The sequence below is a fragment of the Orbicella franksi genome, chromosome 7 (genome assembly GCF_964199315.1).
Source record: "Orbicella franksi chromosome 7, jaOrbFran1.1, whole genome shotgun sequence".
In the NCBI taxonomy this organism is placed as follows: Eukaryota; Metazoa; Cnidaria; class Anthozoa; order Scleractinia; family Merulinidae; genus Orbicella; species Orbicella franksi.
This window is the reverse complement of record NC_138151.1, coordinates 4,942,215-4,955,208: the sequence shown is the minus strand read 5'-3', so window position 1 is coordinate 4,955,208 and position 12,994 is coordinate 4,942,215. Positions and strand designations below refer to the sequence as shown.

The window sequence follows — 12,994 nt, the reverse complement described above, 5'->3', positions numbered from 1 at the left end:
AAAATGTAAGAGCATGGATTTTTCTACTTTTGACCATCCCCTCCCCTAATGAAGAACTTTATTGTTGTTTTGCTTGTTGCGTCGATGAGAAAGTTTGTTGGTTTCCGAAGATGGAAGACTTCTTCGATGTGTTGATCAACAAAATCAAAAAAGATGATTTTTACGCTCTCTTAGGCTGTGATGAACTAGCTTCCACGGACCAGATTAACGCAGAGTTCCGACAAAAGGCCAAACTTCTTCATCCGGACAAAAACCCTGGTGATCATAACACGGCAAAGTTGTTCGAAAGGTAAGCTTACTTGGGTCGCTTGTCGGACCAGGAAAGACTTTCTTTTGTGGCAGTAATTCGTAATTAAACAGATTTCTTAGGGTTTTTTAAAACCTACTGAGAATGAGGTTTTCAGTATTTTTTGGATTTTCCTACTGATATTTACAGTGGCAAGAAAAGTTTTGCCGTAATTTTGAGATACATATTTGATTATTTGCTACGCAGCATAACGGCATAGGTTAAGTGTTCAATTTGAGCTCAAGTTTACTACTTCGTTAAGCTAAGATACTTTAAAATAGCAGCCAGCTATTTCAGTATTTACAAGTTAAGAGTACTTTACCATTGTAAACATCGTACACACAGGAGTAGAAATAAAGTTCCTGAACGAAAAGTTAGATTACGTGGGCGGTGACTGGGTGTGAAGAATTTGTTTATCTTTTTAGAAACATGTTAAATACGTGACCAAAATATATTGAAGCCGTTGTTTGTTTTTCGGCTTACAACTTTAAAACTAAAAAAAGTAAGTTGTCATAAGTTCACCCCTGTCGATTAAAGTGACCGGATTCCTGTTCTAGGTTGCAAAATGCTCGTAACGTTTTGTGCAATGAAGAAAGCAGGAAGAGGTACGACTTCTGGCGCCGCTCTGGAATAGCGGTGCCGTATGAACAATGGGTAGAGCTGAGTGGAGCGGTGCACACATCATTGCATTGGGCAGCCAAGCCCAGGAAAGAGCTTATGCTTGACCACAGAAAAGGTAACACAAAATCTGTCCCGTGGATGAAAAGACCAAAGAGATAAATTAAATATATTTACTTTTCCATATATTGAAAATTATGTACTAACGTCTCAGTAATTACCTAGAGGTCTTAGAGGGCTCCACATTGAAATGACCTACCTGGCTAGGTTACCCTAGTGGATTTTGAAACATCTACAAACCTTATTAAAGCCTGATAATGCAGTTTTTCTTTGTAAATACTTAATTTTTAGCTTTTTAAATCAAATAATTTATTTAATATGATTATTGTAGCTGAATTTCTAGTTTTAATTGACAATTTGGTAGCTGTATTAATATTATTTTATAATTTCTTGTTAAGTGTCCTCAATATTAGTAGAGGGTCTGTACCTTTCGCTAGATATTTTGGCTAAACTCCAGAATACCCGGCCACTTATTAGCATCTCATTGAATAAGAATAGCAACTATTGTTATATACCTCGTTCTTCAAAGCCCACCGACACATGTAAATAAAGTGGCCAGGTATTCTGAAGTTGCTCCGATATTTTCGAGTGATTATTTGATTGATTGTTTGATTGATTGATTGATTGACTGACTGATTGATTGATTGATTGATTGATTGATTGATTGATTGATTGATTGATTGATTGATTGATTGATTGATTGATTGATTGATTGATTGAAGGCAACCTGTTGAAAATTGTGTAATTGGTTTAGGCTTATGGTGTAAGAGGTGAAGAGGCATATTTCCAGCAGTTTTGTTAATCACTACCCAAGCCACTATGAATAAAATTTAATAACCGCTTAAAATTTTGTTTCCATTGCATTTCATCAGATGACCCTCAAGAGGAATTCTTAGATGAAAATCTTAAGGCAAAGCGTCTTAAGTTATCCAATGATGCCATCTTGAGCATATCAAAGTCACAGCACAGACGACGCTGGACTTCAAAGAGAGGAACACACATCAGCAAGTTTAGAAGATATGAGATTTAAATGGTTATCCACAGTTTGTGATCAAATAGTGGTAATTAGTACCAGTGTTCAGAAGATGGTTTATTCGTTGGAAACTTCATACTTCATTGACGCTGATCCATAGATCTGAGATTTTGAATCCAATATTGATCAAAAGCTGACAGAGTCAAAGTTGACAGTACAATGTAAATGGTACATTTTGAATATAAATATTTAACTTGTATGCAGTGGAGTAAGCAGACTCGACTCTTTGAAAATTCTATAGTTTGTATTTAACTGCTTTGACTCAATCAACTTGTACAGAAATAGTATGAGTTCCAAATGGGCACTTACAAGTGTAATGGCAGAACTTTGTACAATCATGTAAAATATAATCACAGTCTGTGGAAATATACTCACTTTCAAAAAATTGATAATATTTATGGTCAATAGTATAAGTAGATGAAAATTGAGTCATTGTGTTCAACAGAACACAGATCTAATCGCATAATGCATAAAAATTCGAGACCTGTGTATCTATCTATCTATCTATCTATAGGGGACACCAATTTTACCCCCGCCCCCCAAAAGAAAGAACAGCAAATTAAACCGCTTAGTGAATAACAGTTTATTTATTTTACATGAATGTAAATGATTATGTTGTTCTGGTCCCCTTTAGTCTCAGGTCATTGAAAGTAAATTAAAAATAAACAAAACTTGGCATAGACGCAGAGCCTGAATTATGAAATTGTGCAAACCAAACCGAATTTCCCTTTAGGCAAATGAGAAGATTTTCATAAATGCAAATCGAATGGGAGCTTTAAAATTGCTTACAGGCCAGAGTTTAAACTTGTTCTTTTGTTTACGTTTTGAATTCATGCTGAGTTTACATCAAAACATGAAATTTTGAAGGCCTACTATTTTTGCGAGTCTATGGAAACTGGTGCCATCACACAACATTTGAACAGCAAATCAGCCATCGCAGTCTATACAGGGGACCTCTTCTCTGGCATGGACTTTGACTCTATATCTGTCTGTGTAAAACCTCAGTTGTTCATAAAAAATGTTGATTTTAGCAATAGACCGAGGTTGAAAGTCAGCTAGTTAAGTCATTTAAGGTATATATATGAAAGTGACGGTGTCAAGCGCACTCATGATCTTTGATTACTACTAGTATTTTACAAAATCCACAGGTTTTCACAAAGAATTCACACAAAAAGGGTTACATATTAACTAAAGGTTTTAAGTATCAAGCAAGAAGGGAAAAGCATGAATCGGGAAATAGCAGGAAATGGCAGGTTCTGTTGTGCTTCTTTTCCCTTTACTCTTGACAAACTACATGTAAGAAAACAAAAGACATATCTTAGTGTGGCCTGATCACAGATTAGAGTTAAATATTACATGCAACACTTTATTATTGTCCTAAGTTTGCAATTTTACATGTATCAGAAGAAGCTTACATTATTTTTACTTGTGAAGAAAAACTCTGAAGTTTCCTTGAACTACAAATGTTGTTCAGGTCTAAGTAAGTATTAAATATTACTTAATATTGTGTTATTGTGTGAGTGAATTTTGTAGTAGTGGCTTCATCTTATCATTCAAGAATAAAGTATGTCTTAATTAGATTCCACAACGTTTCTGTTTGATGCTAACATTGATTCAAACAAAGGTTTAGGCCCATCCACATTATGCCGGAGAAATTTGAAAACTGTGTTTTCTCTCTGAAAACCCATCAAATGTTTTCAGCCACCCTACGCCAGAGAAATTTGAAAACACAACAATCACCGATCATTTTGGATTTGTGTTTGCGGGAAACCCGGACAGGGAAATTACATGATTTATCATTATTGTGACTTCATCATTTTCAAAAATCTCAGTTTCCCACATGAAAATGCAAAACTTCTTCCAGTTTGAAGGGCGTTTTCAAAAAGCTCTGCTTTCACGACGGATTAGTGTGGACAGTAAGCCTAAGCATAGAAATAAAGCTGTGTTTTCAAATTTTGACTCAAACAAACATTTGAAAAATCGCACTAGAATGTGGAATTAGGAAATGTAATCCATGCTGAAAGCAATAGATGCTTTGTTCAAGGCATCTCTTATGGTCAACATTGAAAGTATTTCAACACCAATTTCCAGCAACCCTTCTTCCTGGCACATGTTAACAACCTGTAACCATCTGTCCATATCCATGTTGTCACTCTTTGTTTCGTTAAACAAGGCATCTGTCATCACTGCAGACAAATCCTCAGTGTTACTCTGGGAGAGATGCCTTAACACGTTCAGCAGCATCTTGTGTTGGTTGTCATCTAGAAGAGCTCCGACAACAGAGGCAAAGCTTAGTAGGCCAACCTTTCTATCGGGCCCAGGACTGCTTAGCATAAGCTTAGCCAGTTCAGGCGAAGGATTCCTTAATAAGATGGCTCTGTAATCCTCCGTTGTGAACTTTGCGTGTTTCCGTGCATAGTTCAACATGATTGAAAACTTTTGCTGTCCACAAAGGCAAGCAATCACTTGGTGATGGGCACCAACTTTCATGTAAATAGTTTGTGCCAGAGGCAGGCATGTGCAGGTACAGTTTTGTTCACATTTGCAATAACTACGAAAAGCATCACCTAGTGGGATGGAGTACGTTAGCTTTTCTTGGGCAAGCCAGTGTGTAGCCAGATCAAGACGTCCTTGACTCAGAGCACATCGAATACACTCAGAGGACATGGCTCCAGTTAGAGGCTGTGCCGCAGATGCTGTCGCCATCAGGGCATCGCAAAAGATCAATAGAGGAGACACTTCACCTTCCTGGACCTCAGCTTGTTTGAATTTAATCATTGTTTCATAAGTTCTGAGAATTCCCATTGGTGAGTTGGCAGCATGCATTGCAGCCAATTCAAACTGGCCAAAGTCAAATAAATTGTTGAAGTGATCAACGTATTCAATTAAGCGCTCTGCTTCTTTCTTCTTTAAGGGATCATCCTCATCAAAGCTTGCAAAGAACTGCAGTGAATCACTTTTCTTTCCATACTTGCTGTTGCCATACTTTGCTAGTTCTCGGAATACAACATCAGTAATGTGCACATCCTGGTCTGGATTATCAACCACCGATCTTCCTGCCTGATTGTGAAAAAGCAAATTCAAATTTCAGACTATCTGGCAATCAAATGTAGTATTCATATCATCTTCTTCAAAATGAACACAGGCTAATAACCTGTCTTAACTGAAAGAGGAGATCATATACCTCCCATACTCTTCTCTAAAGCAATGAAGATGGCTGGACTTATGTGATATGATTATTATTGGTATCTAACCCATTTGCCAATATTGTTAAGTGGAAAGGAAGGAGGACGCAGCAATCATCTTCCCAAAACCCTATTTCCAGGGTCTCTGTTTTTCTTGTCTCCCCCCCCCCCCCCCCCCCCACTCCCATGCCATAGGGGGCAGGAAGAAGAGAGACAGACTGACTGTTAATTAAGAAATAGAAAACATGTACCATGTTTCTATTGAGTTATAGAAACACAAGTGGAAGTTTGGGAGAACGAGAAATGCTGTGGGAACACGAGCCGCAGGCAAGTGTTTCAACAGCTTTTTCAAGTTCTCCCAAACTTTCACGAGTGTTTCTATAACTCAATAGAAACAAGGAGAACATGTTTTCTATTTCTTTTAGAAAACATTGCAACGAAAAAAGGAAAACAACTTGTTAACCTTGATTATCAAAATGTAAGTTCTCTTTGCTCGTGTCATCATTATGTCAACAGCTCGTGCTAGTTCTGTGTTTCTATCGAGTTATAGAAAGACAACTTTTAACCAATCAGCAAGCATATTTTCTTAGCATGACTCTTTTCTTAAGATTGTTAATAACTCTTTTCGCCATCCACAATGCCCAGGAATGTAACACTTGTGCAGAAGCTCTGAGACTCTGAGCTTGGATCAAATGGTCTGGCCAAAGCCGAACCCCCATCCCTCCATCCATTCTCTCCAGCTTAGCATTGATAGTATTTGAGTGGGGAGGAGGCGGGGTGATAGGAGCGCCTTCTAGTCTTACCTCAATTGCAACCTTTAGGGTCTCGCAGCGATCCTGCAGTTTCTCATGATTTGTAAATTCATGATCTCTGGCATTTTCCTTTTTCGCTAGCTGTTGTTTCAGAATCTGCTTCTGACCCTTCTCTGCAAATTTAGTCGTTGTAGCTTCCTTCAGTTCCTTTACTTGAGCTTCTAATCGTATTAATGTCTTCTTCAAAGACGATATGTCAGTGAGATCACTGAGAGATAATCCAGGAATTAAAAGTCGTGTCTCCTTCACGACGGAATGCATCGATTTACTTTCTGCCGAGGCTATCCTTCGCGCTCTTTCGGCTCTTATCGTGTTAAGTTTTTGCCTGAGCTGTGTGTTGTGTTTTTTCAGCTTTGTCATTTTTTCTTCCAGTTCATCACCCCTCTGTACAAAGTGCCTTACGTTCGCTTTCTCTGACAGCAAAGCCTTCAGCATTCCTTGAAGATAAACAGTTTGACTTTCACCTCTTTCTAGAGTCTCAATAAACTCTTCGTACTCGGCTTTGATCTGTGACAAGATCGACTTATAAACGACAGCTTTGTTTTCAATAAGTTGGTCAAATGCATGTTTATACACCATATAACACTCTTGCCTGCTGTAGTCCGGATGAAACTTGACTCGTCGAAGTTCATCCGCAATGTTAATTTCTATTTCTCGAAGATCGGCGCCAGGCAGCCCAATTTTCCTCTCTCTAAATTCCCTCGAACTAAGAGGTGATTTTGAGTTTCGATGTGAATACACTGAAAGTGGACTGGAAGATCTCCTGGATTGCATGACTCCAAGAGTAATCGTTTGAGGGATAAATGCCTCTTTCCAATATGACTTTGTTCCAAAAAGAACAGCATCAAAGTGCAAGTTAAAAGTCAATAATAATTTTCAGCCATAGCTTCGGGCTCTCTTCGTTGCCACAGCTGAATATCAGTCGTCAAGCGATAGAGAATAAAAAAAAAGCTCTGATTGGTTATTCAAGGAAATTAGCCAATCAGAGGACGTCTTTGTTTCAGTACTTAATCGATAGACCCGCAAATTCGCGTTGATCGAAAATGGCAGACAAGGAACTTGAATTCGCTTTTCCTACGTTGTCTTCGAATGTTACAGAGGATGAAAAGAGCCTTTCTTTGAAGGAAAAGGTTAATCTGATCGACAATGAAATTCGCCAACTGTATGAATTTTGTACCAAAGCTGGCTACACACAGCCTCAAATAGAGCAATGTGCACAACCTCTTCTTTCCCTCCAAAGCAGAGAAAGGCACATCAAATGGCTAAGGCGGTTGTTCTCGTTTGCTATACTGGTTGCCGTGATTGCCTTTTTGTTTGCTTATGATCCTGCTTACCGTCAAATCTGTATTTATGGCAAGTTTATAGCCATGAAGGTGAAGTATACATATGGATTTATTTTTCTTTTTCGTTGTCTTAATTTTTTTTGAGCTTATTTTTTTCTGAAAAGTTTTGCTAGACGTTAAGCTTATGTGGAAATATGAATATGAAATATAAAGACTTAGTTTACGTTTACCTGTATATTAGTATTATACTTATCGTTTGGTCAACATAGTGGTTAAAATTGTTTGTTGTGTAAAATTGTATGACCTGGTTTGAATTTTTATTTCCCTTTGTTTCAAATTAGGATAATTTATCTGCAACAAAAGGAAAGTAAAAATCAAACTGGTTGGAAAAATGTTCACATGAAAAATACATTTAAACCACAACTTAGTTATTCTTAATAACTAACTTTTATCTGCTCAAAGTATTCACAAAAAAATTTTTTGGCTTGATAAAATTTGCATCTATAGCTCTAATTTTTGAAAAGTGAGTGTATTGAGAAGTTAGACTTGAGTCCTGGCTTCCAGATGCAAAGTGGTATTGTTTTGTTTATTTGTACTAGAGCTACAGTACTACCACATCATTTGGTTTTCTAAATCTCCCCACTATTAGGGCCTCCCATACTGGGACTGGACAGTTATGTACGATCATGAGTGCATCATTGATAATCCCTACTATGTTAATGATGAGATGACCGAAGAAGATTGCAATGTCTGCAGAAAACTCAGAAATATCAAGAGAGTTTCTAATGTTAGTCAAAGCACCATAGCTGATGATTATCTATTCTCCAATGTTGCTGTGATTGTCACTGATGCTATGGAGGAATGGGATGCCCAGGAAAAGTTTGATGTTGATTTCTTGGCTGAGGTAAAGTCTGATTGTGGGGTTTCAAAATATTACCATACCAGAGAGAGAGTTCTCAAAAGCCAAACTTCTTATAGGGAAGTATGAACCAAAACTGGAATTTCCAGAGGGATGAGAGGATGGATAGGGTTCAAACCAAAAATCCCTCTGTGGGATAGATATTGATATATATATATATATAATTTCTGGAACAATACATTTTCCGTTTTTTAACAAATTAACACACTTCTGCCTCCATCCTAATAATGATGTTGATTAGTAGCGTTTTCTGAGTTTATTGATTGGTTAAATCCAAGTCTGACTCCTGAACCCCTAAAGGAGACCAATCTGGGTGTGGCGCAAGCTTTATTTGACCCCTAAAAGGTACCAACTTAAGTGGAATAGGTTCAATTACCAGGCACTGTTCAGGAAGGGAGTCCAAAATAGTAGAAAAGCCTCAAGAGACCAGCAGAAAACAAGCCTAAAGCCTTGTCACAAAATATTGTCGCAGCTCTTCAATTGTCAAACATTTTGCCTCTCCCCTTCCCTGTGCAATAATGACAAAACACTTTGAATGGACACATAAATGCATTTTGCAATTTTCCAACATCAAAAGGCCAACAGGCAGTGTTGGCAAGTTTTTACTAGTTGCTGTGATCATTGTAATTTGAAACATTTGCATATGTTTCAACTAAATGTGATGAAGCTTGCAGCTAGAGTTACTACTGTTCAGGCTAACTGGCAATGACTCTGACTAAGCATTTATCAATAGTCAAATTCTTGGAATCAAAGTATATTTATGTCAGAAAGTTTGAATAGTGCTACAAAAGCTCCTCTAGAACTCTGATGCTCGTGATTTCAACTAAACATCTCATTTGTTGCCAGATGTATGAGAAGAATGAAGTACTGAGACATTCCGGCAAGGAATGTCAGTTTGAGAGCACCACACCAGAGTTTAGCAGTCCACAGCTTTTACTGGCAGCTGCCAAGAGTGGGGAACAACCAAACTTTCAGGCTTTCTGGTAAACATCCTTGGAAACAAAAAAATATGTTATGTGGTCCCAGAAAATATCCATGCCCACCTGAGAGAGGGTTATTGGAAATCTCAAAAGCCAAACATTTTAAAGGAAAGTTAGGAACCAAAACTGGAATTTCTAGAAGGATGGGAGGAGGTTCAAACCAAAAATCCCTTCATGGGAGGAGTATTGGATATTTTCTGTAACAACACATTCTAGACTAGAACCAATGATTATTACTGAAGGTTACAAGGTTAAGTCTGTTCTAAAATACATGTATGACACATGGCCTTGAATAGTTTGTGTTTTCTAACAGGGACAACTGTGAGAAGGAGTCAGCCAAAGTGTTCCGCCAATATTATAGACGTCCTTACTTTCTGCCACCAATGGCCGAGGCAGTTGAAGGAAACTGGTTCATAGTCTCTTCAGGAGAAAACAAGACATTGAATGTAAGTTTTTCAGGTCACCACTTTGACATGGTAGGGGAGGCAACTGACAAAATTTCTTCCAATCCCTTCCTCACTCCCCGAACCTGTTCTACACCTGTTATGCAGGCTCATTCTTGAAGAAACAATAACTTTTTTCGTCTCCTTATTGCTGGTTTACACAATGACATAATTTTGAGCTACACATGTATGCCAATCAAAAACCGAATAAGTTTGGAAGGTAGTCAATGCAAAGTGACAACAAATAAATTGTGTCTCCAGTTGTCCTTTGCTCGTTGATTGGCTAAGATGCTTTACAACATAGCTAGCAAAGGTAGGCAATAAGAGTCAGAATACATGACGGTGCATTGTTGGCCAATGAGACGCACCTTCATGGCGTGTCAGAGAAAAGCTAACCTATGCATCATCTTGAGTTACGATGCACACTGAGAGCAGTCAAGAAGCTAACGTTGCTCTCAGCTGCACCTTAACCCATTGACTCCTGTGCCAGCCGTAACTAGCTGTGACAAGCCTTGGCTTTTCTTCCACTTCTGACGTCATCACCCTTGACCAAAATTGGCATCATCTATGCTCAACTTCTGCAGGGGGAAAAGATTGTTCCAATGATACCCAGATCAGAGTGATCGGCCCAATGGAGCCTGAGATTTGCACAAAAATGCTCAAAAAGTTGAGTGAAAAACTCAGAGCAAAATTTCCTGGCACTACAAGTCATGTGGCTACTCCATGGCAAAAGTTGCCTGTCTCAATGATGCCTTCTCAGAGTGTTTTAAACTGGAAGCAAGCCTAGTAGAAAGTCAATCACTGCAGCAAAAAGAAAATAAAAGGAGAAAAAGGGAAAGCGAAAAAAAAAATTAAAAAATCAAAAAGCCTAAAGACATTTTGATTTCTGTGCATGCCTGAGCAAAAATGTTGTAAAACGTGATCCTAGTGGAAAGAAGGCATGCTATCATGTTGCAAATGCCTTTTTGAGATGATTGGGGCTAATTTGACCCATATCCAGCCTGAAAATCTCCAAAATGTCCAAAAAAATGCATTTTTGGTAAAAAGCTCCAGGAGTCAATGGATTTAGCAACTCTTAAACCACCCTATGTGTATCATAACTTGATGATGGATGCTTAAGCCAGTAGCGGATCCAGACCTTGAACTAAGGGGGGGTGGGGGTGGTTTTTTTTTTTGCTTGCACTGCCGACTTTTCTTCCTTCTGCAATTTCTTTTTTGTTTTTACCAACAATAAGGGGGGCAGGTCCCCCGGGCCCCTCCCCCAGATCCAACACTGTAAGTTTGAATCAGTTTGGTACTTGAAGACCAATAGATAGATTTGACAGCCGAAATTATCAAGTGACAGCAAGGATTTATGTCACTTTATTTAATATGTAATGTTATGGCCTACTCATTTCAGGTTAACTGGGATTCCTCAGCCACTTGGATAGCTCAGGTATACATTGAAATTTTGCTTACATATAATATCCATACATTTTCAAGTAGAAAGTAACAAGTAAGACGATCATCAGCACTGCAAATTGACTTGATGTGCAATTAAAGGGAAGGCCGTGCTCTAAGAAAAAGGTCCCTATGACTGTGAATTCCTGGGTGCCCAGCACTTATTAATAAGCCTATATGAAAAAAGCAAGTTTTTCCAGTCACTCAAAGTCAATAGGTAGTCACCTGTGGAACCCGGGCACTTCTAGAGCACAGCCCTGAAAGGGGTCGCAAATGATACCTAAAACATTTTTGTGGTCATAGAATAGGAAACTACTGACTGATCTGAATTCTCAGAAGCCTTTGTGATGAGTCAAGAGTCTTGTTTTTGTGGGGGTTTTTTTGGTTTTTGGGGGGTTTTTTTTCCATGTAAAATCATTGTAATCTCAGTCTTGGATATTTTTCAAACGTGGGATTTTGTGTCTTGGTGAGATTTTCAGCATTTGTTAAGCCTATTATTATCATACTAATAACATTAAAAGAAATGTATGACAGTCACTAATCTAAGGCAAATGCCCTTTTAGATTTTGGCACTAAAATATGATCATTAGAATGTTCTTTCTATAGCATATTATAAGTATTTTTGTGCCTAATCCTTTCCCTTTTTTCAGGTCAAAAGGTCTGGTAGATTCCTCTTGAAACCTAATGAAATTTGCAGGAACATCTGCCACAAAATTTCAGTAAAGTTGGATCAAGGAGAAATTTGTAAGTTTTAAAAATTAGGATATTATTTAAAACACTTAGGAGTTGTTAGTAAGTCTAATGTGTTGTTCCAGAAAATATCCATACCCTCCCCATCCATGGACAGTTTTTAGTTTTGAACCCTAATACTTTTCTTAAAATTTTTGGCTTTTGAAACCCCATGCCCACCCCCTCAGAATTTCCATTGACTTTTCACATGGTAGATACTAGGGAGGGGGTACTTCCATAAATTTTCAGATAGGTGTGTGCGGTGAAAAGTCTTAAACCCTGACCCTATATTTTAAGGATGAAGCAAATGAAAATTGATTACCCTATTTAGGGATCAAAAGCTCTACCCTATCTTGCAGCACATACCTATATAGTGCATTATTGGGAGTATGCCCCCCACCCCCACCCCCACCCCCACCCCCACTCCACCCCCAAAGAGGAGACTTGACTTGTGACACAAATTGCTATCAATGTAAGGTAAGGAAGGTAAAATCTTTATTTAGACATGGTATTTCGCTCAGGACTTAACAATATTGAATTTAAATTAGTCTAACTACCTAACTAATGTATCACTAATAACTACTACTCCAATGTAACCTGTTAATTTGGTAGCATGACTCCCTGGTAGAAAGATGACCCCGATTCTTGTCATTGGCTATTCCCTGTGGTAAGACCTGCTTTTCTGTACATTAAGTGAATCACAAAAATGCTATTTTTTTGCAGTGACAGTGCCCAACAACATGTGGAGTGTCTCCTACAAACCAGTTGGAAGCGATGAAGTTGTTACCTTTGGCTCTGGTGTAAACTGGGATTGAAGTTTAACATGTGATGATTTCTGACAAGTATTTTTCTGTTAAATAAAGCCATACAGCTCTGAACCGTCTTTTGTCTCGTTATTCTGGTCACAAACAAAAATAATCATGTATGTTTATCAACCCTGATGCAAATGAACAAGCCTGGTTGTAAAACACTTCCATGCAACTGTCGAACTGTCATTATTTTTGTGAGAACAATCACTCACTGCCTCCTAAAAAGAGTCTGAAGAGGGTGGGAGTATTTAGTTAGGTCCTCTGTAACGTGAATGGCCATTTTGGACCATTTTGATCAGAATTCCTGTTGTTAAAATGTTCAGGTCCATAGATATGATGCTGTAATCAAACGGTTTTTAAATTAGAGATCAAAGAGTTGGATAAGTTTGGTATGGAA

General features: G+C 38.2%; 3 protein-coding genes across 3 annotated transcripts; 2 read left to right on the top strand and 1 right to left on the bottom strand.

Moving 5' to 3' along the window:
* Positions 1-33: 33 nt before the first annotated feature.
* LOC145493550 (dnaJ homolog subfamily C member 12-like) lies at positions 34-2,797 on the top strand. The gene is made up of 3 exons (XM_081473050.1): positions 34-289; positions 844-1,022; positions 1,837-2,797. The coding sequence occupies exons 1-3, from the start codon at positions 111-113 to the stop codon at positions 1,992-1,994; spliced, it is 516 nt and encodes a 171-aa protein (XP_081329176.1). The 5' UTR covers positions 34-110; the 3' UTR covers positions 1,995-2,797.
* A 674-nt stretch (positions 2,798-3,471) lies between these two features.
* On the bottom strand, positions 3,472-6,905 carry LOC145493546 (clathrin heavy chain linker domain-containing protein 1-like). Its single transcript, XM_081473045.1, has 2 exons — positions 5,986-6,905; positions 3,472-5,057 (listed from the first exon to the last, which is right to left on the bottom strand). The coding sequence occupies exons 1-2, from the start codon at positions 6,766-6,768 to the stop codon at positions 3,996-3,998; spliced, it is 1,845 nt and encodes a 614-aa protein (XP_081329171.1). The 5' UTR covers positions 6,769-6,905; the 3' UTR covers positions 3,472-3,995.
* Positions 6,906-7,027: 122 nt separating this feature from the next.
* On the top strand, positions 7,028-12,748 carry LOC145491752 (uncharacterized). Its single transcript, XM_081471000.1, has 7 exons — positions 7,028-7,367; positions 7,927-8,181; positions 9,043-9,179; positions 9,490-9,622; positions 11,019-11,054; positions 11,710-11,803; positions 12,512-12,748. The coding sequence occupies exons 1-7, from the start codon at positions 7,038-7,040 to the stop codon at positions 12,601-12,603; spliced, it is 1,077 nt and encodes a 358-aa protein (XP_081327126.1). The 5' UTR covers positions 7,028-7,037; the 3' UTR covers positions 12,604-12,748.
* Positions 12,749-12,994: the final 246 nt, after the last annotated feature.

Coding starts and splice junctions, on each gene's coding strand:
- LOC145493550 (XM_081473050.1), top strand. CDS start 111: ATGGAAGACTTCTTCGATGTGTTGATCAACAAAATCAAAAAAGATGAT. Junction 290..843: donor ACGGCAAAGTTGTTCGAAAG/GTAAGCTTACTT, acceptor TTCCTGTTCTAG/GTTGCAAAATGCTCGTAACG. Junction 1,023..1,836: donor TATGCTTGACCACAGAAAAG/GTAACACAAAAT, acceptor GCATTTCATCAG/ATGACCCTCAAGAGGAATTC.
- LOC145493546 (XM_081473045.1), bottom strand. CDS start 6,768: ATGCAATCCAGGAGATCTTCCAGTCCACTTTCAGTGTATTCACATCGA. Junction 5,058..5,985: donor CCCTAAAGGTTGCAATTGAG/GTAAGACTAGAA, acceptor TTTCACAATCAG/GCAGGAAGATCGGTGGTTGA.
- LOC145491752 (XM_081471000.1), top strand. CDS start 7,038: ATGGCAGACAAGGAACTTGAATTCGCTTTTCCTACGTTGTCTTCGAAT. Junction 8,182..9,042: donor ATGTTGATTTCTTGGCTGAG/GTAAAGTCTGAT, acceptor ATTTGTTGCCAG/ATGTATGAGAAGAATGAAGT. Junction 11,055..11,709: donor CAGCCACTTGGATAGCTCAG/GTATACATTGAA, acceptor CCCTTTTTTCAG/GTCAAAAGGTCTGGTAGATT.